At 40.1% G+C, this 21,268-nt stretch overlaps 1 protein-coding gene across 1 annotated transcript in view; it reads right to left on the bottom strand.

Annotated features, from left to right (window-relative positions):
- The window catches only part of CAPZA2 (capping actin protein of muscle Z-line subunit alpha 2), a 56,598-nt gene extending 49,108 nt beyond the window's left edge, over positions 1-7,490 (bottom strand). Inside the window, exon 1 of the mRNA XM_045864366.3 lies at positions 7,325-7,490. Within this exon, the coding sequence (XP_045720322.1) occupies positions 7,325-7,363 (39 nt within the window). The 5' untranslated portion in view covers positions 7,364-7,490. The remainder of the gene's footprint in view (positions 1-7,324) is intronic.
- Between the last annotated feature and the right edge of the window lie 13,778 nt (positions 7,491-21,268).

The following is a 21,268-nucleotide window of genomic DNA, read 5'->3' on the forward strand; positions in this document are numbered from 1 at the left end:
ATATATATGTGTATATATATATATATAATGTATCTATGAATCTATAATCTTAACCTTGTGTCTACCAAACAGGTGATCAAATCACCAACCTTCAGTGAGTCTAAAACCTACTCTATGGTATTATTACTGCTACTCACAAACACTGCAGTTCTCGTTTCCTCCCCTGAGCCCCTCTGAAATTAGGTTTACAGATGAAACTTGCTTCAGCTAACTGAAACCCGGGCAGAAGTGTAGTGATCTCTAAATGTATGTGTGGTGGGGGAGGGAAAACTTCAAAAACCAGTGTGTTGGAGCACCTGGGTGGCTCAGCTGGTTAAGTATCTGACTCCTGATTTTGGCTCAGGTCATGATCTCTGTCTGGGTTGTGAGATAGAGCCCTGCTTAAGATTCTCTCTCGCCCTCTTCCCCGTCCCCTCCCCCGCCATAATAAATAAATAAATAAAATTTTTAAAAAGAAAAATAAAAACCAGTGTGCTTGCTATTCACATTTCCTTCCCACTGCTGCCAGGACTGAGGAAAAAAGCTTAAGATTTTTGTTTTGATAAATATAACATGCTACATTTTGTAAATTTAAGGTGTCCAGCATGTTACTTTGATACATACATATATTGTAATATGACTGCCATTGAAGCAATACTTACCATTACTACTTTACATCATTATAGTATATACATTATATATATTACTGTCTATATTCCTTATACTGTATGTTACATCTCTGTGGCTTATGTACTACTTATTACAAATTTGTACCCTTAAATACCATCAATATTATCCCCCCAACTTCTGTTTTTTGATGGTTTTTTTTTAAACAGGTTTGGCTTTTTTAGATTTCACGTGTAAGTGATATCATACAGTACTTGTCTTTCTCTGACTTATCTCACTTATTAGCATAATGTGTTCAAGGTCTTTCCACGTTGTCATAAATGGCAAGATACTATCTTTGTTCATGGCTGAATAATATTCCTCTGTGTACCCATAACACATCAAAAAGCCCAAGCTTACAATGAACTCCTCCAACAGCCTGAAACTCTATGTGACTTCACTGAGCAGGGCCCTTCTGGTGCTGACCCACATTAGACACATTATATAGAATGAGGAAATGCCATACAAAACTCCCTTCCCAAACCCACTCATGCTAAGATTTTAGGTTGTTAGTTGTTGCATTATATCCTTGTTTATCTTGATTCACAATCAATGTAAGGGGCATAATTTAATGTACCACTAAAAAAGGGAAAATGCTACTGATTAATATCATAAGCCATTAATTGTACAATGCAGCCTGATTCCAGAAATCTTAAAATAGGGAAAATTATGGGTACTGAAATAAATGAAGTATGATATATTTGGTAAAGGAATAAATGTAGAGGTAGTTTTTGAAAATTATTTACATTCCCTGTTTATAGAAACACAGTGAACTAAAATGTTGTAAGGAAAGTTCTATCACTAGGTTCACAGTGAAACATGTAAATAAATGTCATAAGAGAAAGAATGTAAAGATTGTACATCTAACCTTCAAAAAAAAATTTGTGAAATTCTCTTTTGACAACTATAGATGGTTCTATGGAACCCCTAGTTTTTTCTGACGTGCAATAATCTTTTGCAGTAAGTTACTGCTTCAGGCAATTAGGCTTTTAGGTCAGAGCACAGAACCGTATGTCAAATTCTCCCATCATGCTTTTCAACTTTAAAAAATTACTTTGCACTCTGCTCTAAGTGTTTTTATATCCCATGTTTTCACACTAAAATGCAATGTTCTATGTATCTAACTATCCTTACTTTATGTAGAAATGGCTCCCAAAAGCACTGAACAAGTACTACTAATTTGCTTTAATGTGTGAAGTCTGAAAAACTCCACTAATGGTACAGCAACTTTCAGGTTTCTGCTTGCTGTAGGAATTTTTATATTTTATTGGTGCAATGACAGAATTCATTCACCTACAGAATGAAATTAGGAATGAATATTTTCCACATTAATAGCTTAGTTTACTTTTTGGTTAATAAGAACACTATAAATTTTACATTAATTATGATGGCAACTTACATTACTTTCAAATAAGAGCAAAATTTCTGAAACCAAATTATGATTGTGTAGTGAGGGAGAACTATATAAACTACTTATGAAGAATATTTAGCATGCATAGATGATCTGAACCATAGCCAATATCACCACCTGTACTTCAAAGAGCACCAAAAATTTCATTCGATTATCTAAATCTTTAAAAGCTAAAGCACTGTTTAGAAATGAAAATTCAGGTACACTAAATTTTCCCTCAAAAACTTTACTTCATATTTGACTTAAAAAAAAAAAGATTTATTTATTTTTTTTAATTAATTCTAGAGAGAGAGAGAGCGCACAAGCAGGAGGGGGAGAGGCAGGGAGAATCCCAGACTCCCCTCTGAGAGAGGAGCCAAGCTCAATCTCAGGACCCTGCGATCACGACCTGAGTGGACCACGAGAGTCAGATGCTTAACCAACTGTGCCACCCAGGCACCCCATATGCTATTTCTACTCTTCATAAAACTATTTTTTAATTTTGTGAATTCACAACTCCTTTGTTCATTCACTCATTGAACCATTCTATTCACCACATGCAACGTAATGACAGATGCTAAAGATATTATTTCTGCATGTAGGAATTCCAATTGAACAAGAGAAAAAAAAGGCAGTTAAGCAGATAACTACTATGCAAAACTGCATTAACACTAACGGTATGTTGGGGCACCTGGGTGGCTCAGTGGGTTAAGCGTCTGCCTTCCACTCAAGTCATTATCCCAGGGTCCTGGGATCAAGCCCCACGTCAGGCTCTCTGCTCAGCAGAGACTGCTTGTGCTCTCTATCAAATAAATAAATAAAATCTTTAAATATACTAACAATATGTTATAGCGATCTGAGATAAATCTTGAGGGATGAGTAAGATTTTCATCTTTCAAAAAAGAGGATAGACCAGGAAGCAGTTCCAACACTCAAAGTGGATAAGAGGTCATCAGCAGGAAAAAAAAACAAACAAACAATTTACTGTGTGTTTACTACATGCCAGATACCATTGACACGCATCCCCATATTTCAGAGGAAACTGAGGCTGAGAGGTTACATACTTTACCCAAGGCACTAGACATGGACTAGCATGTAGGTCTCTTTCAATTCACAGCATGATTAAATAACAGTGTATGTATCAGAGTCAGAAATATTTAGGTAAGAATGGAATACAAGACCAAGAATACAATTTTCAAGAGTTGGGCTTCCTTGTAAAGGCAATGGAGGATCCAGCAACTAAAAGTTTGGGAGTACAAAAACAACTTATTAAAACATGGCTTAGGTACAGGAAATTGGAGAAATTAGTCTAGAGAGTTTATAATAAAGCCTAGCAGTGGCAAATACAAGGGAAAGACCAGCTGCGAGACATTCTTCTGACCCTACTTTTCCTCCCCTGGCTTTATTTCTTCCTTAACTGTGTAATCACAGACAGGTACAATCAATTTGCATTCTGTTCATACAGTAAAATTTTGTACTAAACAATAGTTAATAACATAAATAACAACAATTAATTTAATAGCCTGGTCAACTGAGAGGTAATAAACTAAAAATATAAATGGATTACCTTTTCAAGCAAGAATTAAATTATTTGCATAAGACACATTTTGATAATAGGACTGACAAGATTCAGAAACAGACTGTACGGTAGAGAGCTCAAGGAGACAGAAGTTAAAATAAAGCTGCAGTTAAAAACCTAGATGACGGGGCGCCTGGGTGGCTTAGTTGTTAAGCATCTGCCTTCAGCTCAGGTCATGATCCCAGGGTCCTGCGATGGAGCCCCACATCGGGCTCCGCTCAGCAGAGAGCCTGCTTCTCCCTCTCCCACTCCCCCTGCTTGTGTTCCCTCTCTTGCTATCTCTGTCAAATAAATAAAATCTTAAAAACAAACAAACAAACAAAAAAAACCCGGATGACTAGAATAATGGAAACAGAGAAATAAAGAGAAAAATGAGCAGGAAGAGACAGATTTCTGCCACACTTTGTGTAGGGGGAAGGAGGGAGTTTATGAATTTACTTTTAGGAAGGTTCCATTTGAACACATCTCATTAACAGTCTCCTGTGAAAAGGACCAGCCAATAAAAATGTGTGACCAGCGCTCAAAAGAGAAGTCAGGGCTGAGCTATGTACTTGAGACACATTCACAAAGATATAAAAGATAAAGGTATGGAAATGGATCACTCTTATCACCAGGGAAAGGTAGGAGGGGTTATAGGGAAAAAAACCCAAAAAGATCCTTTCCAACCAATAACTTCTAAGTGTCTTCCTTCTAGAGCTTCAGAGTGACTTCCCTCTGTAAGAAGGGGTGTGAAATGGAATAATGCTTCTGCTTTCAGCCTTATATCACAATTTCATACAATTTAAAATTCACAGAATTGCTTTACTGTACAATGCAGCTGACCCCAGGAATGGAAAACATAAACTGTTTTTGGCCTAGTTTCTAAACTACGTAAAAAGATCTGTGGGACTGCTACAACAAATGAGTAACTTTAAAGAACTTCACTGTGCTTCTTCAGATAATATTATTTCCTATTAACCTAGTGGCCAAAGGTGAAAAGGTTATTAAATTTCATAGTGGTATCCTCACAAAGCATGGAAAGATGTTACTCTAGATTAATTTCTAAAATGCTTCCTACCTTAGAGCATATATGAAACTATACCAGTAGCGTAAAATTTTTCAATGTGTTAAATAATAAACTTTGTTCCAAAATTATCAAACACAAATTAAATTTAGAACCCGACACTATTTAATGTTAGGTATTTACAATTTTTACTAAAAACAAAAAGAACTATTGTTTCTCCTTTTTCAATATAAGCTATCAACAAATTAAAAACAAAGATAAACCCAGAAAAGGGTCCTATTATCAACTGTTAAAGGAGCATAATGTCACAAGAGCACCAACTTTGGATTCAGACAAACAGGATTAAATACCACCTCTGCCACTTCTTACCTAGGTGTCCTCAGGTGAATCACTTAAAGCTTCTGAAACCTTATTTTACTTATCTGTGAAACTGTAATAATAAAACCTACCTCAACCTTACAACATATTAACAAATGTATTCTCTGAGCCACCAGATACAAAGTATGGGTACTATGTAAGTTAACAGCTTCACTTCTTCAGCTCTTCAACCAATAATGGAAATTCCAACAGCTTAAAAGCATTAAAAGCTTATTTTTGAAAATTACAAACAAGGGGGCAGAAAAAGTAACATGATTTAAATATCAGTTTAAAAATACCACCTTTTAAAATTCTATTTCTGATTCTATACCCAACCCACTCCCAAAAGATTAAAAGAAATTTCAGATAACTAAGTGGCAAGAGTGTTAGAATTTCACTTCACCAGTTACTTGAATTTAACCCAGAAGTTTAGTCAGCCTTCTTAAATTACTAAATATGGCAATGAAATACATATGAAAATATCTACAGAATCGTCTTACAAAACTCGAAATAAAAACAGAAACACCAAATTCCTTCAAATTTTAATTTTCAACCGGTAAGATTGGAGAATAAGACACCCTCCCCCTCCCCCTTTACAGAGTTTAGTGCCCTGAGAATGCCAGATAATGAGGAACCCTGTCATCTCAATTTGAAAAAAAAATTGCTATTTTAGGCCTTTACAACACAGGGCAAGACTATATTAACTCTCATACTGAGTACTCTCTCCTCAGCCAGATTCCAGCCACTTAAACTACTAATAACTACTTAAGAAAGGTAGAATAAAAACATGACAATCCCTTTAAAAACTTTTTAGCACTGTTTTAAACGTGTCTGCACGCGACTGAGTACATTTTCTGTTACCAACTCACAGTTATTTACCAATGTAACACATGTGAACACTACACAGCAACTGTTGTATATACAAGGATCTGCCTACCAGGTCTGTGAATTATGGAGAATCTTGTAGTTCTCCCCATCTTGTTATTTTCTTACCATTTTCACCAAAGAGCACAAAGGAAAAAAAAGGATTTCCAAAATTGAAGATGAGGCCGACTTTGGCACATTCATATCGGGAAGGCAATAAAACATTACATTTCGGTGCAAGTTTATATCACATCACAGGATATAAAAACACTTGGAGCAGAAAGTTCCAATTGAAAATATCCTTAGGCTTACATTAGGATTTCTTAAACACCATAAGGTGTGTTTCATACATGGATGTACTGCTTTGGAACTTAAAAAAAAAAAAAAAAAATGAATACTGTGAAATTAAGAGTGGACACTTCGAAAACTGTAACCATCTTATTCACAGATTATGTGTCAGTCACTTCTGAGTTTGTGAAACGTCAAAGTCCTTCCCGGAAAATACTTAAAATTAGTAGGGTCCCCCTCTTCCCACGGGAATGGGCCCTCACGGTAGCCAAGGGAAAAGGAGAATAAGAGAACTAGTTCTATGATCAGATTTCTTATTTTAAATGCCTGAGAATTTAAGTCGTTCATCTGGTTTCACGGCTGTCAGAGCATCTAAGATACAGCAAAAGGAGTTGCACAATCTCCTCTTCAGAAGTCCTAGCAGGACCGTGGAGCGCCACCAAATCGGCCCCCAGAGGGGCTAGTGCCAACCCTGGCCGAAAACAACTATGGGGAGGGGGTCTTTTTGTGAGCAACTCCGCTGCCTCCCAGGGAACACGGGAGCTGCAAAGCCTACAGCTAAAGCCGAAAAAAGAAAGAAAGAAAAAAAAAAAAAAAGGAGAGGGGGAGGGAGGGAGGGAGACTTCCACCGCGAAAGGAAAAAAGCGTAGAGAACCAGAAAAGGAAGCATTCTGTTTCTGTGAGGAGGGAGTAAAAGGGAGAAGCGAAGGTCTGCTTCCTAAGCGATTTTTTCCCCTTACCCCTCACCCCGGCTACAGTCTCCGGCCAGGCCATCGGGCTGAGCACCGCCCTTGGGCCGCTCCCAGGCCGGGACCGGACCCCTCTGCAGTCCCCAGACCCCGCGCAGGGCCCCGCGGCCCAGGCGGAACGAGAGGGTCCCCAGCGGCCGCCGCCCTCCGCGCCCCCCGCCCCCGCCCGCCCGCCCGCCGCGCCCGGCGCCGCCGCCCGGCTCCCACTTCCTATTTTCAGAGCACACACCCTACAAGGAGCGGAGCGAGCAGGCCTGGCAGAGACCTGCCCCCGCGCGGGGCCTCGGGTGACTGACAGGGGCAGGCACTAGGGCGCAGCGAGGAGAAGAGGAGGAAGGGCAGCCGAGGGCACAGACCAATGCCCTTCCCCGGCGGCCATACTCCGGGCTGATACGCCGGGGTTCTACTGGCTCCCCCACGACGGACTCCGCCGCCTCCGCAGCGCTTACCTTCTCCTCATCAGACAACTGCTCCTCCAGATCCGCCATTTTCCTTCTGGCGACAAACCGCGGTGGCGGCGGCGGCGGCAGCGGCCACCTGACTTCCCCCTTCCCGTGCGGTCCTCCGCGCCGCGCGCCCCCGCCAAGGGAGGGGCCCGCAGCCCAGGCCGCCGCGCACGCGCCCCGGGAGCCCCGCCTCCCTCTAACCGGCCCGTGGGGTCGGCACGCGGCTGTGCGCGTGCGCGGGAGGCTGGACGGCTTGGGAGGGGGGAGGAGTCACCTACCGCCGCCTGCTGCAGGCTTGTCCGCATCCTGAGTATAGGATTCTTTCTCCACAAGTGAGCCTATGGACCCAGTCTGCGACGAGTACATTCTGAGCCCTTGATTATGTTCCCATCAAGCCCTCAACTCTGCCAGCTAAAACGTGAAAAAGTGTACGAATAGAAGCTTTTTAAACAATCTGTTTTTTTTAATTACTAGAAAAATATTCAGTTTTTATTAAAATATGTACACACAACCCAGCTCATAATTGGAAGGTTGCTCTTGACATATTCATGCATTCATTTAAGAAATATTTATTGGTCCTTTATTGTGTGCCGGGTACTACGTTAGTCCCTGGGAATATACAGCCATAAGTAAAAACCAGAGAAACTCCTGTTCTCAAGAGGCTCACTGTCTATTCCTTAAACAAACATTGAGTAGTTACAGAGAGCCCAGTATAATTTGAATTTCAGATAAACAATGGATATATATTTCACATGTAAGCATGTCCCATGAAGCATTGAGATATACTAAAAAAGCGTTCATTGTTTTCAAATTGTATTGGAATCCATTACTTTTATTTGCAAAATCTGGGAAGCTTACTTTGTGACACTTCAAGTTTAGCAAGAGAGTGAAGATGTAGTAAAAGCTGGATATATGAATTGTCTAGGAATTTTGTTAAAATGCTGTTACTGATTCAGTAGGTCTGCGATGGGGCTGGAGAATCTGTATTTCTAACAAGCTCCCAGGTGATGCCAATGCTATAGGTTTGGGATCACACTTTTTAGCAAGGCCTTAGAATTTAGATAGGACTTAAGACTAATCATTATGTTGTACACCTAAAACTAAATCAATGTTATATGTCAACTATATCTCAATTTTAAAAATATTTTTTAAAACTTCGTTCAGTAGAAAATGAGAAACTGTTGACAACGTTTGAACAGTGACATGACATCAGAAACATGTCTAGCAAGATGAGTCTGACAGCTGCAGGTAAATGACACATGTGAAAGTACCTTCCCCAGTTCAAGTCTCTCTCTCTATATAAAACACTATTAAGTAATTTACTGAATGTTCATAGTGTGCAAATCCTTGTTTCTTGCAGATGGAAAGCAAACAGAAACCATGCTATTGAAAAGCTCATAGTCCATTCCGAGAGAGAACAGGAAGGGGATGCTTGCTGATACACGCAGGAAAAAGCAGGTGTCCTGTTGAGCTTAAGTGCTGCAGAAAAGATATGATAGAGAATAAGCCACACAGTTTGGCCAGGGACCTCACTCTTTTACAGTGTACAAGTCATTGCTTCATTGATTTCTCACTGCAACCTCGTGAAATAAGGTATTTATCAGCATTATTATACCCATGTTACAGGAGAACAAACTGAGGCTAAATATTTGTTCAAGTTTGTACTCAAGTGACTAAATTGATATTAGAACCCAGGCATCCTATTCTATATCCTACGAGGTTTCCACTTTGAGATCTTTCTCCCTCTCTAAAGGTCTAGGCACGCTCCAACAGTAAAACTTAATGAAGATGATTACTCTCCCATCCTATCAGTTTTAGTCACCACCACTTGCTGCATCAACTCTACTTCTGGTTTTTTTTTCCCCTCGTCTGTTTTTTGGTTTCTGTTTACCTAGCAACACCTAATATTAATGTGTACACAGTGGGTTCTCAGTAGATGCTCTTGTTTGACTAGTAGGCTGCTCTCTTTCTCTAGAAACCTCACCCAAATTTGGTAATGCTTTGCAATAATTTGAGTCATACGATCTTTGTAACGTTGGTGATACTTTATATGTGGCTCCTCATAGTGACACAACCAGCAGTTATGTATAATTTCTGATAATCCTTTCAAAAATCTCCCAATACCATCCTCTTGATACAGTTAAAAGAAATTATAGAATTCATGTACCCTAGGAATTCTGGGAAGATTTTAAGCTGTCACACAAAATAGCTATAAATATGGAATAACCATTATATGACTGCCAGTAGAAATATACTAGTATTCTTTTTTTTTTTTTTTAAGATTTTATCTATTTAGAGCTACCATATGATCCAGCAATTGCACTACTGGGTATTTACCACAAAGATACAAAAGTAGGGATCCGAAAGGGTACGTGCACCCCGATGTTTATAGCAGCAATGTCCACAATAGCCAAACTGTGGAAAGAGCCAACATGTCCTGAATGGATAAAGAAGATGTGGTATATATATACGATGGAATATTATGCAGCCATCAAAAGGAATGAGATCTTGCCATTTGCAACAACGTGGATGGAACTGGAGGGTATTATGTTGAGCAAAATAAGTCAAACAGAGAAAGACATGTATCATATGATCTCACTGATATGAGGAATTCTTAATCGCAGGAAACAAACTGAGTGTTGTTGGAGTGGGGGGTGGGGTGGGAGGGATGGGGTGACTGGGTGATAGACACTGGGGAGAGTATGTGCTCTGGTAAGTGCTGTGAATTGTGCAAGACTGTTGAATCTCAGATCTGTACCTCTGAAACAAATAATGCAATATATGTTAAGAAAAAAAAAAGAAAAGGAAGAAGAAGAAGAAGGTAGCGGGAGGGGAAGAATGAAGCGGGGGAAATCGGAGGGGTAGACGAACCATGAGAGACGATGGACTCTGAAAAACAAACTGAGGGTTCTAGAGGGGAGGGGGGTGGGAGGATGGGTTAGCCTGGTGATGGGTATTGAGGAGGGCACATTCTGCATGGAGCACTGGGTGTTATGCACAAACAATGAATCATGGAACACTACATCTAAAACTAATGATGTAATGTATGGGGATTAACATAAGAAGAATAAAAAAAAAAAGATTTTATCTATTTATATGACAGAAAGAGAGAGCATGAGCAGGATCCTGGGATCATGACCTGAACCAAAGGCAGACGTTTAACCGACTGAGCCACCCAGGTGCCCCAAAATATGCTAGTTTTCTTGACAATCAGTTATTTTATGATGAAAAGAAACAAAATATTCCTTCCCCACACAATTCTACCTACTAACTGAGAATTTCTATCTTTCTCATTTAATTTCTAAACTCACCTTTCTTCTATTTATTAGTGGTAATCTTTGCCTTCCAAATTAACTGAACCAGAACCTGATTTTTTTTTAAATTCTTCCTTTTGTAGTATTTGTTGTTAAGTTACTTGTATGCTTCTTAATCTATTTTCCTGTGGATGTGCTCTATGTCCTGAACTAATTTTAGGCTTATCAAGATCAGAAATTACCTAATTTCACAGAATCAAAATCTTAGAATACATCTAGTGCAAGCCTCTCATTTTACAGGGAAGTTGAGCCTTAGATAAATTAAATGACTTGATAAAAATTGCACATCTAGCTGATATCATTTTAGAACCCAAGTGTCCTGATAGACTCATGTTCCTTCCTTGATACTATTATATACATGCATTATATATACATACATGTATAAGATATATATATAAATATAGCTTGATCATGTAATGTGTAATAAGATGATAAATATTACTGACTGAGTGCTAAATGGTTGCACAGGATATCGACGTCTATAATACCACATTATTTAATCTCTGTACTGGAAAACTAGTATCTGTAGTTTAGAAGTGTGGCTTACCTCACTTCTGAGAGAAAAACTCCCAGTGGTGGGGCGCCTGGGCGGCTCAGTCATTAAGTGTCCACCTTCGGCTCGGGTCATTATCCCAGGGTCCTGGGATCGAGGCCCGCATTGGGCTCCCTGCTCAGCGGGAAGCCTGCTTCTCCCTCTTCTGCTCCCCCTGCTTGTGTTCCCTCTCTCGCTGTGTCTCTCTCTGTCAAATAAATAAATAGAATCTTAAAAAAAAAAAAAGAAAGAAAAACTACCAGTGTTGGACAACTAATATTTGACTGTTTGTTACTCTCTCATGATCAATGAATACAACTGGTTTCAGATAATGTCCTTTATGGCAGTAGAAAAGTGTCAAAAATCACATTTTAAAAGTAATTGCCGGGCGCCTGGGTGGCTCAGATGGTTAAGCATCTGCCTTCGGCTCAGGTCATGATCCCAGACTCCTGGGATCGAGTCCCGCATCGGGCTCCCTGCTCAGCGGGGAGCCTGCTTCTCCCTCTGCCTCTCTCTCTCTCTCTCTGTCTCTTATGAATAAATAAATAAAATCTTAAAAAAAAATAAAAGTAATCGCCTTTCTAAATCAAGTAATTGCCTAAACTATTGATTACTTGTAGTTGAGTGTGTCCTACCTATAGTCCACTTCCTCAGCTATATTTGAGAAGGCTCCCACAAGTGGCACCCTTGGCGAAATCTGACATGGATCATTCCAGAGATATCAAGGAATTATTGAAGAAGCTCATTTTTAAACTCTTCCTCTCTCCTCAATACACAATCCTTCATAATTTGGTCCCTCCCAACTTCGACAAACCCTCCTCTGCCACAGCCCCCAATGCATATGTCATTGAAACACAGAAAGTTATTCATTTAGGCATCACACTCTCTCATGCCTTTATTAAAGCAATTTCTGGACTGTTCTTTGCTACTGATCCTTTAAAATTCAATTCAGTTATCCCTTTTTCCCATGAAACTCACATTGAATCCTCTAACTAAAGCCAGTAATTTCTTATTCTAGAGTCTCACAGAAAGTTTTCCATGAATTTTGTCACGTATTCTAGTAGTTAGGTGTACAGATTTTAGAATCAGTAAGTCCTGGGTTCTGATCTTGGTTCTAGCTTAGTTAACAGGGCAACTCACTCTGGAAACTTTGGTTTCTTCATCTATACATTGAAGATAATAATGGCACTTCCCTCACAGGGCTGTTGTGAGGATTTAACGGGAGAGTACAGCCAAAGTGCTTAGCACCAGGCACAGGCATTAGCAAAGTTCTCAATAAACATTAGCTGTAATCATCATATTATAATACCAATCTCTCCTTGAGGACATAGCCTATTTCTTAATTAGCTGTCTGACAAATACAGAGTCTGGCACATAACTGCTTAAAAAGATCTTTGTTGGAATGCATATTGATTGACTGACTCTTTCATTTCATATCCTTAAATGGAAGCTGAAAAATTAAGCTAGCCACCCTTAGGGGGCTTAGAGATTCCCTTAAAATGTGGCCTTGAGACTCCAGAACAGGAGGGCAAATGTTTTCTCCAGCAATCCTCAAATCACACAAATACTCCTGCCTTTTACCACTACATATTCAGTCACCGGTGAAATATCTAATTAATTTCCTGCTCTTTAATTTCTCAGTCACTGTATGTTCAAGCCTTCAGCATCTTCATGCAATGTCTCAAATGAGGTACAGGGCATGGGGAGTGCCCAAGGTGATCCTTTAGGGTGAGGCAAGGAAATACTACAGCTTGTATTTATTTCCATTTGCTTATTTGAATCGTTATTACAAAATACGTCAGATACATTAAAAAAAAAAAAAAAAAAAGCCCAAACAAATAAACAAACAGTCTACCTCTTCCAGATCCCATTCTTTTTCCTTCTCCCCATGGGTAAGCACTAACCTGAATCTGATGGTCATCATTCCATGTATGTTGGATCTTTTTTAATACAGGGCTGTTTCTTTTTCATCCTTTTTTTTTTTAAGATTTTATTTATTTGTGAGAGACAGAAGGAGAGACAGAGAGCATGAGAGAGAGGAGGGTCAGAGGGAGGAGGGTCAGAGGGAGAAGCAGACTCCCTGCTGAGCAGGGAGCCCGATGTGGGACTCGAACCTGGGACTCCAGGATCATGACCTGAGCCAAAGGCAGTCGCTTAACCAACTGAGCCACCCAGGCGCCCCTCTTTTTCATCTTTTTTATCCACTCAATCTGATACCTAATTCAGAAAGTATTTATGGAATGAACTAATGAGTATGATTTCTTTGCATAGTCTTAAAAACAACATGGATAGAGAATATTAGACTAATTTATCACTTTAAAAAATCTCCCTATAGGGGTGCCTGGCTGGCTCAGTCAGAAGAGCATCTGACTCTTGATCTCAGGATCATGAGTTCGATCATGTTGTGTGTGGGGATTACTAAAAAAAAATAAATAAATTTTAAAAAGGTAAAAAAAAAAATAAAAAATCTCCCTATATGGCAAACATAAATTGTGGGACATGAGTAAAAAATTAAGTCAGATGCAACATGGGAAGGTGAAGCAACAGAATGAACAGATTTGCTGGTAGTAAGTGAAAGATCTGATATCTTTGATTTTTTAAAAGATTTTATTTATTTATTTTGAGAGAGAGAGAGAGGGAGTTTGTGCATGTGCAAGCAGGGGGAGGGGCAGAGGCAGAGGGAGAGACAATCTCCCAACTCTGAGATGGTGACCTGAGCCAACATCAAGAGTCAGACGCTTAACCGACTGAACCACCCAGGTGCCCCTAATATCTTTGATTTTTTTACCCTTAATGTCTGACAATGCTTTTAACTCTTACTTGGACTCAATAATAGCAGAATGGCAGTATAACAGAAAGATAAGTGTGTCATTAGTGTTTTCCCAGGCCATAACATCCTACAATAAAATTGTGTTTTTATACCTCAGGTGAATCCAAAGAAATGCAGGAGTACCTGCTCGAATTTCTTCCTGCTCAAATTTCTTCCTCAGGGCCACAGTGATTTGCAGACATTTAGAGGTACTTACACTGCCATCTTCCCCTGCCTTCTGACATTGGCCTTTATCACCTTTGCTGCTCCCTATGTCATCAGACCTCTCCCAATGTAGCTCTGACATCTTTCCTCCCCATATGGTGCTCCTCTCATGGGCCATATGACTTAGTGTTCGTGTCACCTCATCTTGTTCTGGCAACTTTAGCTGCATCCATTGCAGGCAGGTGCTGGATGATCCCCAGCCACTGCCCCAGGCCGGGGGGGCGGGGGGGGCTCACTTTTCTTCGGTTTTCTCCCATGAGCCTCTTCTGATGGATAGAGCTGTAGCAAACACTGTACGTGCTCTGAGCAGATCCCCTTGGATCACTTTGACTATTTCTGTGCATCAGTGCCTTTTGCCTCTGCTTCACAGAACCTGCAGTTATTCCTTGGAAATCATTCCTGTTCTGTGCTACTGGGGCTTTCTTTTTTCTTTTTTTAAATTTTTTATTGTTATGTTAATCACCATACATTACATCATCAGTTTTTAATGTAGTGCTCCATGATTCATTGTTTGTGTATAACACCCAGTGCTCCATGCAGAACGTGTTACTGGGGCTTACTTGCCGGCAAGCACAGAGCTGGGAGTTTAGGTCCAGTGGAGCAGCTCTTATCCAATGGGTGTCAAATGATGAGTACAAAACCCCAGCTCCCTAGCCTCAGATCAGAACAACTCTGAGGTGAATTTATATTCCAGATTTCCCCAGAGGGAGAAAGCCAATCTCAACTTGCCTTTTCCCCTTTCCTAGGAGTGACTGAGGTATTATGAAAAGTTATCAGATTAGAAACATGAGAACAGCAATAGAATAGAAAGTAGGTTTTGTACATGAGAGCACTTTGGGGATCCAGATTGGAGGTGGGAGGCCAGTTATCAAACTTGGAGCACCTCATAGCCTTGAGGATGAGCCCCAAAATATTGATTTGGATGGACTTTAATCTACTCTTGCCTCAGTAAGAGCCCTGGGAATAGAGTAGGGCTAATTTTGTAGGTGATTTGAAATGTGGAGAGAAATAAAGCAAAGCCAGAACTCACCAGAACTGGGTTTGACACTGTGCAAAGCAGACAGGTGGAGGAGAGAGAATGTTAAACCATAGGACATGATCCATGTCCTAACGTAACTTATATTCTGGTTGTAAAAGGCTAGAATTCAATATATATATAAAAAGATAAGCCTATAAGGCAATATGTGATAAGTACAAAATAAATGGCACAAATGAGAAATGTTTGCTTTATATGTATGAGATAGAATGTAAAGCATATTGAAACAATGGATGGAAAGAGGAAATATAGGCTTTTAAATTCTATTCTTATGTATTTCTTTTTTTTTTTTTTTTTTAGATTTTATTTATTTATTTGAGAGAGAGAGACAGAGATAGTGAGAGAGAGCACACGTGGGGAGGAGAGGGAGAAGCAGGCTCCCCGCAGAGCAAGGAGCCCGATGCGGGACTCAGTCCCAGGACCCCAGGATCATGACCTGAGCCGAAGGCAGACACTTAACCAACTGAACCACCCAGGCACCCCTACTTTTATGTATTTCTTAATCTGCTACACTGCCTATTTCATGACTGAAGTGTGAATTTAATGCATATTACAATGTTAAACTATCCATATTTACTTTCAGCCTGAATCTTAATACTTTCAGAGAAAAATCCAGATTCCAAAGATAAGGGTATATATGGTTGCCTCTATGAGTCTATATACCACCTGCTTCTTAGATGAGTTGGCTCATTTTAGAAAATAGTTTCATGATTTCACAATATTTGACATAGTAAACCAAAGTAAGAGATTGATATATCGTAGAACATATTAGCATAGTCATTTGAAGAAAAGAATGTCTGCATCTTGTGAAAGTAATTTCCTTTCGTAAAAAAGCATCATATTTTCAGTCTAACATTTCTGTATTTCAATTTATGGGAGAAATAGCTGTGTGATTTCTGCCAATTAGTGAAATCATCCTGGGCCTCAATTTCATCATCCATTAAAAGGAAGACAAAAGTAATACATCATTGTGTTTTATGAGGATAAAGTAATATATAAATGTTGCACACTTTATAAACACATGAAGCATTACTGTTTGTAATTCACCATCAAATGGAAATTCAGTTCTATTCATGCATCTTCACTGTGGAAACCATAATGGATATATAAAAAAAATGTCTCAGGCGCCTGGGTGGCTCAGTTGGTTAAGCGACTGCCTTCGGCTCAGGTCATGATCCTGGAGTCCCTGGATCGAGTCCCGCATCGGGCTCCCTGCTCGGCAGGGAGTCTGCTTCTCCCTCTGACCCTCCTCCCCCTCATGCTCTCTGTCTCTCATTCTCTCTATCTCAAATAAATAAATAAAATCTTTAAAAAAAAAAATCTCCACCTATGTTTAACTTTTCATTTAAATGAAACATTAAAAAGATAATTCTCCCCTTCTGCTTTGATATTATCCTACCTCATAATTGTCATGGATAAAAAGGCCTTCTGGAATATAGGAAAGAGTATTAAAGAGTATTAAATACGCAGATTTCAGCTCTGTTTTTTTTCACTTAAAAAGTCCATTGAGGGGCGCCTGGGTGGCTCAGTTGGTTAAGCGACTGCCTTCGGCTCGGGTCATGATCCTGGAGTCCCGAGATCGAGTCCCACATCAGGCTCCCTGCTCAGCGGGGAGTCTGCTTCTCCCTCTGACCCTCCTCCCTCTCATACTCTCTCTCATTCTCTCTCTCGCAAATAAATAAAAAATTAAAAAAAAAAAAAAGTCCATTGAGAGGGGCGCCTGGGTGGCTCAGTTGGTTAAGCGACTGCCTTCGGCTCAGGTCATGATCCTGGAGTCCCGGGATCGAGTCCCGCATCGGGCTCCCTGCTCGGCGGGGAGTCTGCTTCGTCTTCTGACCCTATCCCCTCTCATGTGTTCTCTCTCTCTCATTCTCTCTCTCTCAAATAAATAAATAAAATCTTTAAAAAAAAAAAAAGTCCATTGAGGATGAAATAGATGAAGGGGATTAAGAGTACATTTATCATGATGAGCACTGAGTAAGGTATAGAATTGTTGAATCACCATATTGTACACCTGAAACTAATGTAACGTTGTATAAAAAGTCTAATGGTCCTAGGTGCCTGGGTGGCTCAGTTGGTTAAGCGACTGCCTTCGGCTCGGGTCATGATCCTGGAGTCCCGGGATCGAGTCCCGCATCGGGCTCCCTGTTCGGCGGGGAGTCTGCTTCTCCCTCTGACCCTCCTCCCTCTCGTGCTCTCTGTCTCTCATTCTCTCTCTCTCAAATAAATAAATAAAATCTTAAAAAAAAAAAAAAGTCTAATGGTCCTGAATAAGTCTCTTAACATGTTCACCCAATTCAAAGACTTACTGTGAAATTTGCATTTATAAAAGAAAAAGTGCTTTGTAAAAGAAAAAGTGCTGGATGAATGTAAAGAATTATTATTACCTGGAGTCCCTGGATCGAGTCCTGCATCGGGCTCCCTGCTCGGCAGGAAGTCTGCTTCTCCCTCTGACCCTCCCTCCTCTCATGTGCTCTCGCTCATTCTCTCTCTCTCAAATAAATAAATAAAATCTTAAAAAAAAAAGAATTGTCATTAAAGTGCATTATGCCTTGTGACATCAGTAATCTGTCATTCATCTTTCTTCCAGTTGTGTCTCTAGTGTACTTGAGTCTAATAATGCATGAACAGTTCTTCAAAACATTTATTGTGCTTCTATTATATATCCGTGCTCTACTAGTTGGAGATGTAGCAATGAACAAAGCAGACATAGTCCCTGCCTCGCTAATTATTTGGAGGAGAAAGAGATAGTAAACAAATAATCACTCAAATAACTACGTAATTACAATTGGGTTAAGTGCAATGAAGGAAACATACAGAGTGATGTGAGTGTATAAGTCGGGAGATAATCCTCAATGGGTCTTTCATGTTTCTGCACTTCTTGCAAGCAGACTGACTACCCTTTGTTCTGGGCTATCTTTCTAAAGGAAGTTTTTAGAGCAAACAACCTTGGAAGATAATGTCTTCCTCCAAATCAAAGCATAGGCATGCTACTTCCCACTCTAAAAGATTTGGGTTCCCTAAGCTCAAGGTTCTTCTTCGGTAATTCACCCTATTACACAAACAAGCTTCCATCCAGATCCATTTGTGTTGCCAGATGAGACTTGGGCATAGAGAAACTAATGCAAATATGCTGATGTTCTTGGTGCTTGATGTGCCATGAGTAAAAAGCCCTTTGCCTCCGAGCAAGAGGTCTTGTGTTTTCTGCCAGCATCTATGAAGCTGTAGCAGGCTAGGTTGTTAGCTTGAAAGCAGAGCAGAATCACAGACCCATTATAAAAAAAGGATGGACATTTAAGCCTCTAGTCTAGCCTCCCTCCAACTCATTTTTATTTTTTTATTTTTTTATTTTTTTTTTTTGTTTGTTTGTTTTTTTATTCATGAGAGACAGAGCGAGAGAGAAAGGCAGAGGGAGAAGCAGGCTCCCAAGGAGCAGGGAGCCCGATGCGGGACTCGATCCCAGGACCCTGAGATCATGACCTGAGCCGAAGGCAGACGCCCAACCATCTGAGCCACCCAGGCGCCCTCCAACTCATTTTTAAAATAAATTTTATTTTACTATGAAATGCTTCAAATATTCAGACAAGAATATAGATTAGTATAATAAACATCTGCCTATTCACAGCCCAGCTTTTTCAAATGCTAACTAGCATTGTTTCATATTTGCTTTAGCTCTGATATTTATGAATAAAGCATTACTTATACAGTTGAGGTTCCCTGTGTCTTCCTCCCTTGTCTCATTCCCCTCTATCCCTCACTCCCTAAGGTAAACACTATCACGAATTCCGTGTGGATCATTCTGTGCTGCATATTTCCTCCATATAATACCTTATTATTTTAACAGCAGTTTATATGTAAATGGATTTACAAGGTGTAAGAACTTTAATGTTCAAGGACATATTTCACTGTGTAAGAACAGGACAATTTGCCAGTGATAAACGAAGGCTTCCAGGAGAAGATCAGCTGAACTATCTCGGGATTGTAATCTGGCTTCAGCATTTCTGTGACTTTGCAAGTGCTCTCTCAAGGGAAGTCGGGGGGCAAGGCCATGAGGGAGTTCCAGGAAACACTGGGCCACCATAATTGGCACTAGAATGTGGACCAGGTTTGAGACATCTGAGGAATAAATAAGAGGGGGTGGGTGGGCTTCTTTGTGTGTTCTGGTCCTGAGCTCACAATGGCTAACCTGCTCTCAGGATTAGGTTGAAGCAGTGTACTTCTGTGGGATGAGATGGATGTCCTCAGAGGGTCTAAGCAGATGGTCTTTGGCCTGAGCATGGAGGAGACAGCAGGAACTTCTTCTGCACATGGACAAAGCAAGCCAAATACAGACACAGATCTGATCCAGGCTTACATCGGCATTCAGCCCTCAGATTACAACAGGCATTTTTATCCTGGAGTCCCTTAATTTGTCCTATTTCTTAAGGCACACAGTTCTCATCTGGAAATGCCCCCCTCTTTGTCAAGTGCATAGGTGTCATCTTGGTGTCTTCTTTTCTCATTGCTCTGTGTTGAATCTGTTTGAGATCTATTTTGTGTCAGATCTCCCATTTTCTGTATCCAGTGACTTCCTCTTTTTTTGGTTTACTCTTGTATTTATAGAACATACAATCCAGAAGCTTCCTGAGAAAAGGTATCTAAGAGGTGTATTTTGCAAATGTACATATCTGAAAACATCAGTATTTGACTCTCAATTCTTTTTTTTTTTTTTTTAAAGATTTTATTTATTTATTTGAGACCGAGAGAATGAGAGAGAGAGAGCACATGAGAGGGGGGAGGGTCAGAGGCAGAAGCAGGCTCCCTGCCGAGCAGGGAGCCCGATGCGGGACTCGATCCAGGGACTCCAGGATCATGACCTGAGCCGAAGGCAGTCTCTTAACCAACTGAGCCACCCAGGCGCCCCTTGACTCTCAATTCTTGATTGATAGTTTGGAAGTGTATAGAATTCTAGATTGGAATTCATTTTCACTTAGAGTTTTGAAGACATTGTTCCATTGTCTCTAGATGTGTGTGTGTGTGTGTGTGACCTTCTCTTTGTCCTCAGTGTTCTGAAATGACACAATAAAGTGACTTTTATGGGTCTATTTTCATCCATATTACTGGGCCTGTGGGTTCTTCCAATCTGGAAAATGATGTCCTTCAGTTCTGAGAAACTATTTAAGTTATTTCATTGATGATTTTCATTTTTCCACTTTCCTTGTACTTTCTTTCTGCAACTCCAGTTATTTGTATAATCTACCTCCTAGATTGGTCCTCTATTTTTAAAAATCGTTTCTTTCCTATATTTACATATCTTTTCACTTTTGTCTAATTTTTCAAATAACAGCCCTCACTTACCTGACTACTGAGTTTTTAATTTTATTTATTATCTGCTCATGTTTATGAGTGTTTGGCTAACTAGTTGGGTTTTACTTTAAGAATATCTGACTGGGCCATTTTATGATTCTCATCTTGTTTTGGTCAGAATCCCCAGAGCAGACTCTTCTCATCTCCTGACAGAAGAGGCAAGGCTAATAGCATTTGAGAAGCCAAGTCAAAGGAGGTTGGATGTCTCAGCATTCACCACCTAGATGTTCCTTTAATTCCTATTTTTGGCATGATATTGTCACCCTCAACTATGCTTGGTATATCCCAGTCTAGAATCCCTTTATGTTATCCTTTCCAGAGAACAAAATTCCAGACTTCTGCTACAGTGGGGATGGCTCAGCAGCAGAGTAGTGAGGGGCATCTAAGGATCTACCTGCCACTCAAATAGCCTTCATCTGGTCCCTATGATTTGGGGCCTCAGGTCACCCCATTTCCAAAGGTATTTGGTACTATCAAGTCATGGAGTCTTGAGTATTCTGTGGGCACAAATGAGGTTGATTCTTGGGTTTTGCTACCACCAGTTTAACTTCTTAAGGCCCCCAAGTCAGCTGCAAGTCTTTCTAGCCTCAAAATGTTTGTCACTGTTGTATCCTTTCCTTTTTTCCCACATTGTTGTGTGTTTATTAATTAAAAAAAAACTCCTTTTGGTGGGGTTTTGTGAGGA

This window comes from Mirounga angustirostris, unplaced genomic scaffold, assembly GCF_029215605.1.
Source record: "Mirounga angustirostris isolate CCGP_5_RB_7025 unplaced genomic scaffold, mMirAng1.0.hap1 SCAF_12, whole genome shotgun sequence".
Taxonomy (NCBI): domain Eukaryota; kingdom Metazoa; phylum Chordata; class Mammalia; order Carnivora; family Phocidae; genus Mirounga; species Mirounga angustirostris.